Here is an 18,392-nt window from a genome sequence, read left to right as displayed (position 1 = left end):
ACTTAAGGCACTTGATTGGTCAGGGCATGAAGGGATACAGGGAGAAGACAGGTGACAGGGGCTGAGAAGAAAATTGGATCAGCCATGATGAAATAGCACAGTAGGCTCAATGGGCCAAATGGTCTATTTCTGCTCCTACATCTTATGGTCTTATGAAGGGAAATTGTACATAGCTCTAAGAATAATAGGATAATCAAAGCAAGACCATAAGATATAGGATCAGAATTAGGCGAATCAGCCTGTTAAGTCTGCTGTGCTATTTCACCATGGCTGATCCATTTCACCCTCAACCCCATTCTCCTGCTGGGGTTTTTCTCTCTGGAGCAAAGGAGAAGGAGAGGTTACTTGATAGAGGTGTATAAGATGATATGAGGCATAGATTGCAGAACAGACAGACCTCAAGTTACAAGTACATTGTTCAATGAAAGTGGAAACAATGGAGGACGGGGTGGTAAATTTGCTTTCATTGGTCAGGGCATTAAGCACATGAGTTGGATTATAATATTTCAACTGTACAAGATGCTGGTGAGACCACACTTGGAGTTTTGAGCAGGTTGGGTCATTAAGCCATAGGAAGGAGGCCATTAAGCCAGAATGGGTGCAGAGCAGATATGGAAGAACATCACTGTAACTGGAGGGCTTGAATTGAATCATAGGGAAAAGCTTTTCCTCCAGATCTTAGGAGTCCAAGGGGTTATCTTATGAAGGCATACAAAATAACAAGGGATACAGACATTGATAGGGGAATCTAAAACTAGAGGGCATAGATTTAGGTGAGAGGAAAAGTTTGAGGGGGATCTGAGCAGTAAATTCGTACAGAGAATGGTACGTCCATGGAACAGGCAGCTGAAAAAAGTGGAGTACCATTGAAAGATACTTGTGGAGATACATGAATCAAAAAGGTTTCAAGAGATATGGGCCAAACACTGACAAATGGGACTAATTCAGGGAGGCAAATTGGCCAGGATGGACAAGTTGGTCTCCATGCTGTGTAACTCCAAGATACTATAACTCTAACATACCATTTACCTTCTTACCTACTCGTCAGACCTGCCTGCTAATGTTTTGTGGTTAATGCAATAGAAGACTGAAATCCCTCTGAACTTCACTCATTTGCATCTAGATAGTAATGTGTCTTTTGATTCTTCTCACCAAAATGCACGACCTCAGACTTCCCCACATCAAACTTCATAGATTGATGTCCAATCAATCAATCTATCCCTATCTTATTGTAGAACCTCACAGCTTGTTGCTTTCAAAGGCTTTTTAATCATTGAAAGATCTATCAGAGACATTTTAAATTATTCAAATATTTGGAAAAATGTCAAACATCTTAATACGTCAATTTCATTAAAAGTCTCAAACTCTCAACAGAACTTATGATTTTTCAGTTGGTAACATCACTGAGTAAGGTCACAGTCTGTACACCATCCCACTGTAGCCCTTCCCCTCAGTGTCCCACCACATGGAGAACAGTAGTAGATCAGTGCTGGCCGATGGGTCCAAGATTCTGCTAACCAGAAAACAGTTTGCATGGAAGACAATGGAAATACTTTGACCAGAAGGACTGCACAACTCTTGCCACCAGATTTAAGTGTACTTGCAAGTTGGGCAGGAATGCTGGCCTCTGAAGAAGAACCACATCCCAAAACCACAAACAAGTAACTCAGCTATTCCTAAATATAGAGAAGAACATGTTACATCTAAAACACAAATGTTTCCATTAATATCAGAAAAGAGCAGCTTGTGACTGAATAATAAAAATCACATTCTTACCCAATTCCACAATAGATTCTTTGAATAAATTACAGTTGTTGACACCAAGACCTTTGAACTTTGGTAAAAAGCGAATCCGTGCAATCAAATTCCTCACAGCATCTCCTATATTCTTATTCATTGCTAAATTCAGCACTTGAAGATTCTTCAGTAAGGGAATTATCTGTGCTACAAGAATAAAAACAGCAGTCATTTTCTTCAAGTAATAATTTCTGCTATGTCAGGACAACCCCAAGCAAAGTCACAGAGCAGCAGGAAACACTAGGCACAGTTTCAGTCAAATCACATTACAGATGGACAGATTTATTTTCAAGGTGCTAGGCAGTTTAGTATGATGTTTCTTCAGCTTTTTACCCCTCAGCAAAGCTTCTATGGTCAGATGAACATGCAAAAGTTCAGCACATCTGTACTGACCATACCGATCTAACTAATTCCATCCGCTGCATCAGAGATATCAATTCAGGTTTGTCCGACCTCCCCTTAGATCTCATACCCTATAATCCGGGCAACATCTGGATAATCTCTTCTTCAATCTCTCAATGCCTCCATTCCCTTCCAGTAATGGGACAACCAGAATTGCATGCAATACTCCAGATGTCGTTGAAATAGAGCTTTATACAGTTTTAATCTATTCCCACTGGATGGTAACTAGCTAACAAACCTTGAAGCTAAACTTGCTTTGATGCAAGGACCATATACTGGGTAAATTAAGCCTTTTAAAATAAAACTCCCAACTCAATTCAGCTCCTTATGAGAACAGGTAAGTTTACCTGGACAAGAGATTGAAGAAATAGAATTGAGCTTTTTAGCCCATATCCCTTAATACCCTAATATCCAGAAATCTCTCAATCTATAGATGTGTGATGGAGACTATACTGACTGACTACATTACATCCTGGTGCAGAAACACTAATGCCTTTGGACAGAAAATCCTACAGAAAGTAAATGATATGGCCTTGTCCATATAACACATATTGACTGGGACTCCCATACTATAAAAGGACTAGATAGGATGATACGTCAAATATGCTATGAACAGTATATTGAAGTCCCAATAAGAAAGTCTGTGATACTTGATCTGCTATTACGGAATGAGATAGGGCAGGTGACAGAAGTTTGTGTAGGGGAACACTCTGCATCTAGTGATCTCAATGCCTTTAGTTTCAAAGTAAATATGCAAAAAGACAGATCTGGTCTGCGGGTTGAGATTCTAAATTGGAGAAAGCAAATGTGTATTGGGACAAGCTGTTTTCTGGTAAAGGTGAACTTAGTAGTGGGAGGCATTCAAAAGTGGAACATAGAACATAGAAATCTACAGCACATCACAGGCCCTTCGGCCCACAATGTTGTGCCAACCATGTAACCTACTCTAGAAGCTGTCTAGAATTACCCTAGTGCATAGCCCTGTATTTTTCTAAGTTCCATGTACTTATCCAAGAGGCTCTTAAAAGACCCTATTGTATCCGCTTCCACCACCTCCACTGGCAGTGCATTCCGCGCACCCACCACTCTCTGTTGAAAAACTTACCTCTGACATCCCCCTTGTACCTTTTTCCAAGCACCCTAAAACTGTGCTGTCTCATGTTAGCCATTTCAGTCCTGGGAAAAAGCCTCCGACTATCCACACGATCAATGCCTCTCATCATCTTATACACCTCTATCAGGTCACCTCTCATCCTCTATCACTCCAAAGAGAAAAGGCCAAGTTCACTCAACCTATTCTCAGAAGGTACGCCCTCCAATCCAGGCACTATCCTTGTAAATCTCCTCTGCACTCTCCGTATAGTATCCACATTCTTCCTGCAGTGAAGTGACCAGAACTGAGCACAGTACTCCAAGTGGGAACTGACCAGGGTTCTATATAGCTGTAACATTACCTCACAGCTCTTGAACTCAATCCCACGGTTGATGAAGGCCAACACACCATACGACTTCTTAATAACACTGTCAACCTGCGTAGTAGCTTTGAGTATCCTATGGACACGGACCCCAAGATCTCTCAGATCCTCCACACTGCTAAGAGTCTAACCATTAATATTATATTCTGTCTTCAAATTAGACCTACCAAAATGAACCACACTTATCTGGGTTGAAGTCCCTTTGCCACTTCTCAGCCCAGTTCTACATTCTATCGATGTTCTGCTGTAACCTCCAACAAGCCTCCAGACTATCCAAAACACCCTCAACCTTTGCATCTTCAGCAAATTTACTAATCCACCCTCTACTTCTTCATGCAGGTCATTTATAAAAATCCAAAGAGTAGGGGTCCCAGAACAGATCCCTGCACAACACCACTGGTCACCGACCTCCATGCAGAATACAAAGCAGCTACAACCACCGTTTGCCTTCTGTGGGCAAGCCAATTCTGGACCCACTAAGCAAGGTCTCTTTGGATTCTAAGCCTCCTTACTTTCTAAAGGAGCCTTGCATGGGGAACCTTATCAAATGCTTTACTGAAATCCATACACACTACATCCACTGCTCTACCTTCATCAATGTGTTTTGTTACTTCCTCATAGAATTCAATCAGGCTCCCAAGGCACCACCTGCCCTTGACAAAGACATGCTGACTATCCCTAATCCGATTACGTCTCTCCAAATGCTCATAAATCCTGCCTCTCAGGATCTTCTCCAACAATTTGCCCACCACTGAAGTAAGACTCACTGGTCTGTAATTTTCTGAGTTACCTCTACTCCTTTCTTGAGCAAGGGAACAATATTTGCAACCCTCCAATCCTCTGGTACTTCTCCTGTCCCCATTGATGACACAAAGATCATTGCCACAGGCTCAGCAATGTCCTCCCATGCCTCCCACAGTAGCCTGGGGTACATCTCGTCCGGTCCTGGTGACCTATCTAACTTAGTGCTTTTCAAAACTCCAGCAAATCCTCTTTCTTAATGTCTATATTAAACGCTCAAGCGTTTCAGTACACTGTAAGTCATCCCCACAATTGCCAAGGTCTTTTACCCTGGTGAATACTGAAGTATTCACTAAGTACTTCCACTACCTCCTCCGACTCTATGCACATTTCCACTATCACACCTGACTGGTCCTGTTCTCACACAGGTCATCCTCTTGCTCTTCACATTCTTATAGAATGCCTTGTGGTTTTCCTTAATCCTGCTCACAAAGGCCTTCTCATGGCCCCTTCTGACTCACCTAATTCCATTCCTAAACTCCTTCCTAGCAACCTTGTAATTTTAAAGAGCATTAACAGTACCTAGTTTCTTAAACTTTTCATAAGCTTTTCTTTTCTTCCTAACTAGATTGTCTACACCCTTTATACACCATGGTTCTTTAACCCTACCATCCTTTCCCTGTCTCAATGGAACATACCTATGCAGAACTCCATGCAAATGTTCCCTGAACATTTGCCACACTTCTGCCATGCATTTCCCTGAGAATATCTGCTCTCAAGTTCCTGCCTAAAACTATCATATTTCCCCCACCCAAATAAATGTTTTCCCAAATTGTCTGCCCCTAACATGATATAGTAGCAGATGTAGGCCATTCAGCTCATCCAGTCTGCTCCACCATTCATTCATGGGCTGATCCAATTCTTCCAGTCATCCCCACTCGCCTGCCTTCTCCCCATATACTTTGACGCCTTGGCTAATCAAGAACCTAACGGTCTCTGCCTTAAATACACCTAATGACTTGGCCTCCACAGCCACTTGTGGCAACAAATTCCACAGATCTACCACTCTCTGACTAAAGTAATTTCTCCGCATCTCTGTTCCAAATGGACGTCCTTCAATCCTGAATTTGTGCCCGTTTGTTCTGGACTCCCCTACCATGAGAAATAACTTTGCCATATCTAATCTGTTCAGGCCTTTGAACATTCAGAATGTTTCTATGACATCCCCCCCTCATTCTCCTAAACTCCAGGGAATACAGCTCAAGAGCTGCCAGACGTTCCTCATACAGTAACCCTTGTATTCCTGGATTCTCCTTGGATTAAAATCAACACATCTCAAAACCATCAGACTGAGTGCATCTTTGCTCTAATTTTGGGAGAACGAAGCTTCTATGTGCTGTAAAAATAAAAGGTAAAGATGACAAGTGCAGGGAAACTTGGTTTTCAAGAGATGTTGAGGTCCTGGTTAAGAAAAAATGGGAGGTGCATAGCAGGTTTTGACAGGTAGGAAGAAATGAGGTGTTTATGGAGTATAAGAAATGCAAGGAAACACTGTAGAAAGAAATCAGGAGGAGCAAAAAAAAGATACGAGGTTGCAGTAGCAGACAATGCGAAGGCAAATCCGAAGGGATTTAAGGATATGTTAAGGAGTTGAAGCTGGAACTGGATGAATTCCATATCATTCGGGAGGTTGAGGGGTGATAGAGATGTTGTTACACCCAAGGTGCCGGACACAGGGGACTGGGTGAAGGAGTCAGTGCAGAATACCCTGTGACCACCCCCTCAACCCCACGTATATCATAACACATAGGAGCAGAATTAGGGCATTTGGCCCATCGAGCCTACTCCACTATTCCATCGTGGCTGATCCATTTTTCCACTCAGCCCCAATCTCTTACCTTCTCCCCTTATTCCTTTATGCCCTGACCAATCAAGAACCTATCAACTTCTGCCTTAAATATATGTACAGACTTGGCCTCCACAGCTGCCTGTGGCAATGAATTCCACAGATTCACCACTTTCTGGCTAAAGAAATTCCTCATCTCCATTCTAAAAGGACTATGGTCTTACACTCTTCCACCATAGGAAACATCCCATCCACATCGAATCTGTTGAGGCCTTTCACCATTTGATGGGTTTTAATTACATCATTCCTCATTCTTCTGAATTCTCATGAGTACAAGCCTAAAGCCATCAAAGGCTCTTCATGTGACAAGCCGTTGAAACTGGAATCAATTTCATCAACACCCTCTGAACCCACTCAAGTTTGAGCACGTCCTTTCTAAGATAAGGGGCACAAAGCTGCTCACAATACTCCGAGTGAACCTCGCCAGTGCTTTATAAAGTCTCAACATTACATCCTTGCTTTTACGTTTCAGTCCTTTTGAAATAAACGCTGACATTGAATTTTCCTTCATTATCACAGACTCAATCTGCAAATTAAGCTTTAGGGAATCCTGCACAAGTACTCCCAAATCCCTTTGCACCTCAGTTTTTTGTACTTTTTCTCCATTTAGAAAATAGTCAACCCTTTCAATTCTTCCACCAAAGTCTATGAACATACACACTTCTGGCACAGTATTCCACCTGCCACTTACATAGAAACACAGAAAACCTACAGCACAGTACAGGCCCTTCAGCTCACAAAGCTGTGACAAACATGTCCTTACCTTAAAAATGACCCAGGGTTACCCACAGCCTCTATTTTTCTGAGATCCATATACCTGTCCAGGAGTCTCTTAAAAGATCCTATCATATCAGCCTCCAGCACCGTTGCCGGCAGCCCATTCCACACACTCACCACTCTCTGCGTAAAAAACTTACCCCTGACATCTCCTCGGTACCTCCTTCCAAGCACCTTAAAACTATGCCCTCTAACACTAGCCATTTCAGCCCTGGGAAAAAGCTTCTGACTATTCACACGATCACTGCCTCTCATCATCTTATATACCTCTATCAGGTCACATCTCACCCTCCGTCGCTCCAAGGAGAAAAGTTCACTTAACCCATTCTCATAAGGCATGCTCCCCAATCCAGGCAACATCCTTGTAAATCTTCTCTGCACCCTTTCTATGGCTTCCACGTCCTTCCTATAGTGAGGCGACCAGAACTGAGCAAATACTCCAAGTGGGGTCTGACCAGGGTCCTATAGAGTTGCAACATTACCACTCAGCCCCTAAACACAATCCCACGACTGATGAAGGCCAATGCACCGTATGCTTTCTTAACCAAAGAGTCAACCTGCTCAGCAGCTTTGAGTGTCCTATAGACGCAGACCAAAAGATCCCTCTGATCCTCCACACTGCCAAGAGTCTTACCATTAATACCACATTCTGCCATCATATTTGACCTACCAAAATGAATCACCTCACACTTACCTGGGTTGAACTCCATCTGCCATTTCTCAGCCCAGTTTTGCATCCTATCATGTCCCGCCGTAATCTCTGACAGCCCTCCACACTATCCACAACACACAACCTTTGTGTCATCAGCAAATTTACTAACCCATCCCTCCAATTCTTCATCCAGGTCATTTATAAAAATCACAAAGAGTAGCAGTCCCAGAACAGATCCCTGAAGCACAGAACTGGTCACCGATCTCCATGCAGAATATGACCCATCTACAAGCACTCTTTGCCTTCTGTGGGCAAGCCAGTTCTGGATCCACAAAGCAAGGTCCCCTTGGATCCCATGCCTCCTTACTTTCTCAATAAGCCTTGCATGGGGTACCTTATCAAATGCCTTGCTAAAATCCATATACACTACATCCAGTACATCTACACCTCTACATTCATCAATGTGTTTAGTCACATCATCTAAAAATTCAATCAGGCTCGTCAGGTCCCGGGGATTTATCCACTTTAATTTTCCTCAAGACAGCAAGCACCTCCTCCTTTTCAATCTGTACAGTTTCCATTATCTCACTACTTGTTTCCCTTAACTCCATAGACTTCATGCCAGTTTCCTTAGTAAATACAGAGACAAAAAACCTATTTAAGATCTCCGCCATTTCCTTTGGTTCCGCACATAGCCGACCACTCTGATCTTCAAGACCACCAATTTTATCCCTTACAATCCTTTTGCTCTTAATATACCTGTGAAAGCTCTTTGGATTATCCTTCACTTTGACTGCCAACGCAACCTTATGTCTTCTTCTAGCCCTCCTGATTTCTTTCTTAAGTATTTTCTTGCACTTCTTATACTCCTCAAGCACCTTATTTACTCCCTGTTTCCTATACATGTCATACAACTCCCTCTTCTTTATCAGAGTTGCAATATCCCTTGAGAACCAAGGTTCCTTATTCCTACAACACACATAAAAGTTGCTGGTGAATGCAGCAGGCCAGGCAGCATCTCTAGGAAGAGGTGCAGTCGACGTTTCAGGCCGAGACCCTTCGTCATCCTTCCTAAATTTTTGTATTTATTTCAGTTTCTACCAATTTTTATTTCTAAAGGTTTTTTCAATGGGTTAGATTCCATTATTTCATCTTATCCTGACATTAGTCCTGTTTGTGATAAGTGTAAAAATGCCCTAGACTTAACAAAGCTCATCTTCAAAAATCTAAAAAGGAAGGTGATATGACCTTGCCTAATTTTCGTTTACATTACTGGGCAGCCAATATTCATTGTCTTATTTTTTGGTCTTTCTTTCATAATGAGTCTGACTGCCCAAAATGGGTGGCAATGGAGGTGAACTCTACTAAGGATCTTTCAATTCCTGCACTTCTCAGTTCCACACTTCCTTGTCATTTACCTAGACTTACTGCTAATCTTCTTATTAGACATACTTTAAGAACATGGGCTCAGTTCAGAAAATTTAATGGTCTTCATGGTTTTTCTCTTTCTAGCCCTATTTTACACAATCATCTTTTTCTACCTTCTATGCGGGATTTAACATTTCACGACTGGCATAGAAAGGGTATTAGGCGGTTTAAAGATCTTTTCATAGATAATCGCTCTGCAACTTTTCAACGACTGCCTGTAAAGTTTAACATACCTAATACTCATTTCTTTAGATATCTTCAAATTTGACATTTCATTAACCCTTTGATATCAAACTTCCCTGAGAAGCCCGAGAGAAACGTTTTGGCTTTGTTTTTATGTAGCAACCCACTGGGTAAAAGTGTATTATCGACTATTCGGGATAAATTAGTGATTTTGAGGTGTGCTCCTTTCAATAAAATTAGAACTGCCTGGGAACAAGATCTAAATATCTCTTTATCCAATGCGGTTTGGGATTTAATTCTTAAATCAGTCAACTCAACCTCTCTATGTGCTTGTCATAGCCTTTTACAGTATGAGGTTGTACACAGGACTCATATGTCTAAAACTAAATTATCGCGGTTTTATCCTGACATTAGTCCTGTTTGTGATAAGTGTAAAGGGGCTGAGACTTCTCTTATTCATATGTATTGGACCTGTCCTAGTCTTGAGAAATTCTGGAGAGAAGCTTTTTTAACCCTATCTCATATTCTTAACTGTCATTTAGAACCTAACCCTCTGGTTGCTCTTTTTGGCACCTCGGGTGAAATAAATATGCACTTGAGTACGACTAAATGCCGAACATTATCTTTTGCCTCTCTTTTGGCTAGACGGTTGGTTCTTCTGAGGTGGAAAGATGCTGCCCCACCCTTAATGGCTTAATGAGGCCTGTTTAGACCTCGAAAAGATTAATTATTCACTTCTTAATTCGGACATAAAGTTTCATAAAGTGCGGGAACCTTTTCTTGAATATTTTCACAGCGCTTCTTTAGGGTAAGTCTATCTTTTTTTTTAGCATGCTGCAATCCCCTACTTTCAGCTTTTTTTTCTTGAAAGTTATACGGTTTTTGTTATGAATTATACCATACTTTTGGTAGTCGGCATTATGTTTTTTTTATATATATTTACAGTTCTCTGGGGTTGAATGTTCTGACTGATTTTTTTTATTTATGCAAAGTGGTTGGCCTGGGTTTTTCTTTTTTCAGTGGGAGGTTAGGGTGGATATTAATTTTACATAACTCTCTTTTGGGTGCTTTTTTGTCTTACTGTTATGAACTATATATTGGATTTGTTTGTTTTGCATTGTATAAATTTCCATTTTGTTGCTGGGTTCTTTGTAGTTTCACTATAGAAATGTAAAAAAAAATTAATTAAAAAAAGGTTGTAATTGCTGCCAAAGGTGCATCTACTAATTACTGTCTTGAAGGCGGTGAATACTTATGCAATCAATTATTTTTTCTTTATAGTTACAATTAATTGAGATCACTATTAATTATTATAAGTTATGATTGCACATTTAGGCAGAGATGTAACATAAAGATTTTTACTCCTCATGAATGTGAAGGATGTAAGAAATAAAGTCAATTCAATTCAATTCACTTTGTAGAGATCTGCTTTCACTTTGGTACTAAGGAGCCTTTTTCTGTTGATTGTGTCAATAAAGCCAAATTAAATCCACTGTGATTCAATGTTGTAAATCAATAAAACATGAAAACTTCTAATAAGGGTGAATAATTTTTACAGGCACTGTAGGAGCAGAATTAGGCCACTCGGCCCATTGAGTCTGCTCAGCCATTCCCATGCTGATTTATTATTCATCTCAACCCCATTCTTCTCCCTTCTCTCCGTAACCTTTGATGTCCTAACAAACAACCTATTTACATCCGCTTTGTGTTGCCAACTCAATGACTTGGCCTCCACAGGTTTAATCCTAAGTACAAAAGTCTAGTTTCAATTTTCTCCAAAAGTTGAAATGTTATTGCAGGAGTCATGCATCTGTTGTCCATCTGCATTGTATTCTGTGTTGCGTGTCGATTATTTTAACAAGTCACATGAATGGGGGCGTGGTAAAAGCAAAGGGAATAAGTGATATATTTGTGCTTTGTTCAGGGCAGTTTGCAGCTGGGACCGACAGATGTTGTATCTTTTGTTGACCAATCAATTATGCTTAACTTATACTTGGGCTTGCTTAGGTTTCATCGCTTCATGATCGTATGTTTGCTAATTGCTAACAAAGGATCAAACACATATCCTCGACTTTTAGAACAATTATCATTGGAGCTGAGAGCACATCATACAAGTGTAACAAATCCGTGAGGGTCACCAGCAGCGACAATTTCGTCTGGATCGAATTGGCCACTACAGTTACACTGCCTTTGCTTTGCACAACACTACCAGTTTAGGACCCAATAATGAGTTGATTAAGAATTGTGTTCCCAGTGTTGACAAGAAATTTACTCACTCAAGGCAGAAATATCATCTTCAGTCAACGAACAATCATGAATATCAAACACTTGGAGTTCTGTGACGTTCAGTAAATGCGTTGCTGACTCCTTGAAGCCACCAGCAATGCTGTTACGCGATAATACCAGTTTTTTCATAGCAGGAACATGGTTCAGTGCAATACCTGTAGGAAATGGAACAAACCAGGTTTTTGCACTAGCTTTAGAATGCAGGTCAGAATGAGCAACTATATGGAAAGTTTTTGCAAAGTTTGTTTTCAATTAAAGGTGACCTAATTAACACATCTAAATTATGAGAGGTATAGCTAGAGTAGATAGTGTTTTTTCCAGTATGGTAACGTCAAGTATCAGTAGGAATAACGTCAATATGAGAGAGGTAAGATTGACAAGATTGATGAGTGCTTTTTAAAAAACTCATAGAAAGGTGCCTGGAACACTGAAGGAGGAAATGATGAAAGCAAATATAACAGTAACTTTTCAGAGAGATTTAGGGTAGTTAGGAAAGCTTATGAGGTGTTAGCTTTCATAATTCGGGAGATAGAGTTTAAGAGTCGCGAGGTGATGATGCAGCTCTATAAAACTTTGGTTAGGCCACACTTGGAGTACTGTGTCCACTTCTGGTCACCTCACTATAGGAAGGATGTGGAAGCATTGGAAAGGGTACAGAGGGGATTTACCAGGATATTGCCTGGTTTAGAGAGTATGCAATATGATCAGAGATTAAGGGAGCTAGGGCTTTACTCTTTGGAGAGGAGGAGGATGAGAGGAGACATGATAGAGGTGTACAAGATATTAAGAGGAATAGATAGAATGGATAGCCAGTGCCTCTTCTCCAGGGCACCACTGCTCAATACAAGAGGACATGGCTTTAAGGTAAGGGGTGGGAAGTTCAAGGGGGATATTAGAGGAAAGTTTTTTACTCAGAGAGTGGTTGGTGCGTGGAATGCACTGCCTGAATCAGTGGTGGAGACAGATACACTAGTGAAATTTAAGAGACTTCTACACAGGTATATGGAGGAATTTAAGGTGGGGGTTATATGGGAGGCAGGGTTTGAGGGTCAGCATAACATTGTGGGCCGAAGGGACTGAACTGTGCTGTACTATTCTATGGCATCTGAACAGAAAGTGAACTAAGGGTCAGAGACCATGCGGAGACAGGGAAGGTAAGAATGGCAGCTGAACAGAAAGTGAATTAACAGACGGAGACCATGTGGAGTCACAAGACCACGAGACATAAGAGCAGAATTAAGCCATTCAGCCCATCAAGTCTGCTCCGCCATTCCATCATGGCTGGCCCTGAATCCCACTCAACCCCATACACCCAACCTCGTCATATTCTTTGATGCCCTGACCGATCAGGAAACGATCAACTTCTGCCTTAAAAATACCCATGGACTTGGAATCCACTGCAGTCTGTGGCAGAGCATTCCATAGATTCACTACTCTCTGGCTAAAAAAAATTGCACCTTACCTCTGTTCTAAAAGGTTGCCCCTCAATTTTGAGGCTGTGCCCTCTAGTTCTGGACATACCCACCATAGGAAGCGTCCTCTCCACCTCCACACTGTCTAGTTCTTTCAACATCTGGTAGGTTTCAATGAGATCCCTACTCATTCTTCTGAATTCCAGTGAGTACAGGCCCAAAGCTACCAACACTCCTCATATGCTAACCCCTTCATTCCCAGGATAATCCATGTGAACCTCTTCCGGACTCTTTCCAATGATAACACATCCTTTCTGAGAAAAGTGGCTCAAAACTGTTGACAATACTTCAAGTGTGGCATGACTAGTGAGGCAATATTTCACCTGTGAGATGGCTGGGGTGATATACTGTGTCCGGTGCTCCCGATGTGACCTTCGAGATATTGGCAAGACCCGACGCAGAGTGGGAGATCATTTTGCTGAACACCTACGCTCTGTCCACCAGAGAAAGCAGGATCTCCCAGTGGCCACATATTTTAATTCCACATCCCATTCCCATTCTGATATGTCTATCCACGGCCTCCTCTACTGTAAAGATGAAGCCACACTCAGGTTAGAGGAACAACATTTTATATTCCGTCTGGGTAGCCTTCAACCTGATGGCATGAACATTGACTTCTCTAACTTCTGCTAATGCCCCACCTCCCCCTCGTACCCCATCCATTATTTATTTATTTATATATACACACACACTCTTTCTCTCTCTCTCCTTTTTCTCCCTCTGTCCCTCTGACTATACCCCTTGCCCATCCTCTGGGATTTTTCCCCCCCTCCCCCCTTTCCTTCTCCTTGGGCCTCCTGTCTCATGATCCTCTCATATCCCTTTTGCCAATCACCTGTCCAGCTCTTGGCTCCATCCCTCCCCCTCCTGTCTTCTCCTATCATTTTGGATCTCCCCCTCCCACTTTCAAATCTCTTACTAGCTCTTCCTTCAGTTAGTCCTGACGAAGGGTCTCGGCCTGAAACGTTGACTGTACCTCTTCCTAGAGATGCTGCCTGGCCTGCTGCGTTCACCAGCAACTTTGATGTGTATTTCTTATAAAGGCTCAGCATTATCTCCTTGCTTTTATATTCTATTCCCCTTGAAATAAATGCCAACATTACATTTGCCTTTTTTACCTGTAAATTAACCTCCTGGGAGTCCTGCACCAGGACTCCTAAGTTCCTCTGCACCTCTGATGTTTGAATCTTCTCCCCATTTTAGATAATAGTTGGCATTATTGCTCCTTTTACTGAAAGGGATAATTGTACATTTCTCAACACTGTAATCCGTCTGACATTTTTTTGTCCATTCTTCCAATTTGACAAAATTAAAAGTAGCGGTCCAAATACTGACCCCTGAGGAACACCAATCAACTAGAAAAAGCCTTTTTTATTCCCACTCGCTGCCTCCTGCCTGTCAGCCACTCCTCTATTCACACCAGTATCTTCCTGTACCACCATAATATTTTACTTTGTTAAGCAGCCTCATGTGTGGCACCTTATCAAATGCCTTCTGAAAATCTATGTAAATAACATCCACTGCCTTTCCTTTATCCATCTTGCTTGTTACTTTCTCGAAGAACTCAAATAGATTTGTCAGGCAAGATTTCCCTTTAAAGAAACCAAGCTGACTCTGACTTATTTTATCATTAGTCTCCAAGTACTCTGCATCCTTAATAATAAACAGCAACACGTTCCCAACCACTGAGGTTCAGCTAACTGGCCTATAATTTATTTCTTTTGACTTCCTCCCTTTAGAGAGTGGAGTGACATTTGCAATCTTCCAGTCCTCCAGGACCATGCCAGAATCAAGTAATTCTTGAAAGTTCATGACCAATGTATCCATTATCTCTTCAGCAACCTCTCTCAGGACTCTGGAATGTAGTCCATCTGGTCCAAGTGAATTATCCACGTTAATACTTTCAGTATGTCTAGCACTCATCTCTTGTAACAGCTCCCTGACACTCACGGACCTCCGGCACACTGTCTATTATCTTCCATAGTGAAGACTGATGCCAAGTACCCATTAAGTTCATCTGACATTTCTTTGTCTCTTATTACTACCTCACCAGCATCATTTTCCAGTGGTCTAATATCAACTTTAAACTTGCTTTTATTCTTTAGATAGCTGAAAAGAGTTTTACCTGATAGAGGTGTATAAGTGTATAAGATGATGAGAGGCATTGATCATGTGGATAGTCAGAGGCTTTTTCCCAGGGCTGAAATGGCTGCCACAAGAGGGCACAGGTTTAAGGTGCTTTGGAGTAGGTACAGAGATGTCAGGGGTAAGTTTTTTTAAGCAGAGAGTGGTGAGTGCGTGGAATGGGCTGCCGGCAACGGTGCTGGAGGCGGATACAATAGGGTCTTTTAAGAGACTCCTGGACAGGTGCATGGAGCGTAGAAAAATAGAGGGCTATGGGAAACCCTAGTAATTTCTACGGTAGGGACATGTTTGGCACAACTTTATGGGCCGAAGGGCCTGTATTGTGCTGTAGGTTTTCTATATAACATATAACAATTACAGCACGGAAACAGGCCATCTTGGCCCTTCTAGTCCATGCCGAACTCCTACTCTCACCTAGTCCCACCGACCTGCACTTGATCCATAACCCTCCATTCCTTTCCTGTCTATATATCTACCCAATTTAACTTTAAACGACAACATCGAACCTGCCTCAACCACTTCTGCTGGAAGCTCGTTCCACACAGCCACCAGTCTCTGAGTAAAGAAGTTCCCCCTCATGTTACCCTTAAACTTTTGCCCTTTAACTCTCAACTCATGTCCTCTTGTTTGAATCTCCCCCACTCTCAATGGAATAAGCCTATCCATGTCAACTCTATCAATCCCCCTCATAATTTTAAACACCTCTATCAAGTCCCCTCTCAACCTTCTACACTCCAAAGAATAGAGACCTAACTTGTTCAACCTTTCTCTGTAACTTAGGAGATGAAACCCAGGCAACATTTTAGTAAACGTCCTCTGTACTCTCTCAATTTTACTGACACCTTTCCTATAAATCGGTGACCAGAACTGTACACAATACTCCAAATCTGGCCTTATCAATGCCTTATACAATTTCAACATTACATCCCAACTCCTATACTCAATGCTCTGATTAATAAAGCATACCAAAAGCTTTCTTCAACACCTTATCCACATGAGATTCCACCTTCAGGGAACTATGCACCATTATTCCTAGATCCCACTGTTCTACAGTGATCTTCAATGCCCTAACATATACCATGTATGTCCTATTTTGATCAGTCCTACCAAAATGTAGCATCTCACATTTTTCAGCATTAAACTCCATCTGCCATCTTTCAGCCCACTCTTCTAACTGGCCTAAATCTCTCTGCAAGCTTTGAAAACCTACTTCATTATCCACAATACCACCTGTCTTAGTATCATCTGCATACTTACTCATCCAATTTACCACCCCATCATCCAGATCATTAATATATATGACAAACAACATTGGACCCAGTACAGATCCCTGAGGCACACCGCTACACACCGTCCTCCAATCTGACACACAGTTATCCACCACCACTCTCTGGCGTCTCCCATCCGGCCACTGCTGAATCCATTTTACTACTTCGATATTAGTGCCTAACGATTGAACCTTCCTAACGAACCTTCCGTGTGGAACCTTGTCAAAGGCCTTACTGAAGTCCATATAGACAACATCCACCGCTTTACCCTCGTCAACTTTCCTAGTAACCTCATCAAAAAATTCAATAAGATTTGTCAAACATGACCTTCCACTCACAAATCCATGTTGACTGTTCCTAATCAGACCCTGTCTATCCAGATAATTATATATACCATCTCTAAGAATACTTTCCATCAATTTACCCACCACTGACGTCAAACTCACAGGCCGATAATTGCTAGGTTTACTCTTAGAACCCTTTTTAAACAATGGAACAACATGAGCAATACGCCAGTCCTCCGGCACCATCCCTGTTTCTAATGACATTTGAAATATTTCTGTCAGAGCCCCTGCTATTTCCACACTAACTTCCCTCAAGGTCCTAGGGAATATCTTGTCCGGACCCAGAGACTTACCCACTTTTATATTCCTTAAAAGCCCCAGTACTTCCTCTTCTTTAATCATTATACTTTCCATAACTACCCTTTTTGTTTCCTTTACCTTATCCTTCTCCTTAGTGAATACCAAAGAAAAGAAATTGTTCAAAATCTCCCCAATCTCTTTTGGCTCCGCACATAGCTGTCCACTCTGATTCTCTAAGGGACCAATTTTATCCCTCATTATCCTTTTGATATTTATATAACTGTAGAAATCCTTTGGATTTATTTTCACCTTACTTGCTAAAGCTGCCTCTTATCTTCTTTTAGCTTTTCTAATTTCTTTCTTAAGATTCTTTTTGCATTCTTTATATTCCTCAAGCACCTCATTAACTCCAAGCTGCCTATACAGGTGTCCCCCGCTTTTCGAACGTTCGCTTTACGAAACCTCACTGTTACGAAAGACCTATATTAGTACCCTGTTTTCGCTTTCAGGTGTTTTCACTGTTACGAAGAAAGGCAGCGCGCGATAAAAAATCAGCGTGTGAAAAAACGCAGCGCACGCCCCGAGCAGCCGCTCTACCCCGAATTTGGAACGGCATTGCTTAAACACGTTGCATTGAGCAGCTGTTAGCAAGATGAGTTCTAAGGTGTCGGAAAAGCCTGTAAGAGCTCCTAAGGGTGTTACACTTAGCGTAAAACTAGACATAATTAAGCGTTTCGATTCGTGGTGAACGAAGCAAGGACAAAGTGAGTTTGGCTTGTGGAAGTTGACGTGGATGATGTTGAAGAGGTTTTGGCATCCCATGACCAAGAACTGATAGATGAGGAGCTGATGCAATTGGAAGAGGAAAGGATAACAATCGAAACCGAATGCAACCGATTGCAGAAAGTGAAGCAACTGAGTGAGATTTTCGCTGCAATGATAAAGTACGACTTTAATTTTGAAAGGGTACGTAGGTTTAGGGGATATTTGCAGGATGGTTTGAGTGCTTACAAACAACTGTATGATAGAAAAATGCACGAGGCTCACCAGTCAAGCAAGCCTTCCACATCAGCCACAGCAGACAACGAACCTTGACCTTCGACATCGACGCAGGCAGTCATAGAAGAAGATGAGCTGCCTGCCCTGATCAACGATGAGATGACACCCCCGTGTCCCACCACCCAAACACCCGGGCCCCGGACAGATACTGTACCGATTCGTGAAGAACGCAGCGGTAGCCGGGAGGCACACAGCATATCTTTAAGAAAAAAGTCAA

The 18,392-nt window shown here is 41.8% G+C and overlaps 1 protein-coding gene across 6 annotated transcripts in view; it reads right to left on the bottom strand.

Annotated features, from left to right (window-relative positions):
* lrrc31 (leucine rich repeat containing 31) overlaps positions 1-18,392 on the bottom strand; it is a 202,708-nt gene that overhangs the window by 33,807 nt on the left and 150,509 nt on the right. For all 6 annotated transcript variants that reach the window (XM_063045216.1, XM_063045214.1, XM_063045220.1 and 3 more), the window contains 2 exons: positions 11,638-11,802; positions 1,777-1,944 (listed from right to left, as the gene is read on the bottom strand). In XM_063045216.1, coding sequence (XP_062901286.1) covers positions 1,777-1,944; positions 11,638-11,802 — 333 coding nt within the window. The remainder of the gene's footprint in view (positions 1-1,776; positions 1,945-11,637; positions 11,803-18,392) is intronic.

This window comes from Mobula hypostoma, chromosome 4, assembly GCF_963921235.1.
Source record: "Mobula hypostoma chromosome 4, sMobHyp1.1, whole genome shotgun sequence".
Classification (NCBI taxonomy): domain Eukaryota; kingdom Metazoa; phylum Chordata; class Chondrichthyes; order Myliobatiformes; family Myliobatidae; genus Mobula; species Mobula hypostoma.
This window is presented reverse-complemented; position numbering and strand designations above follow the sequence as displayed.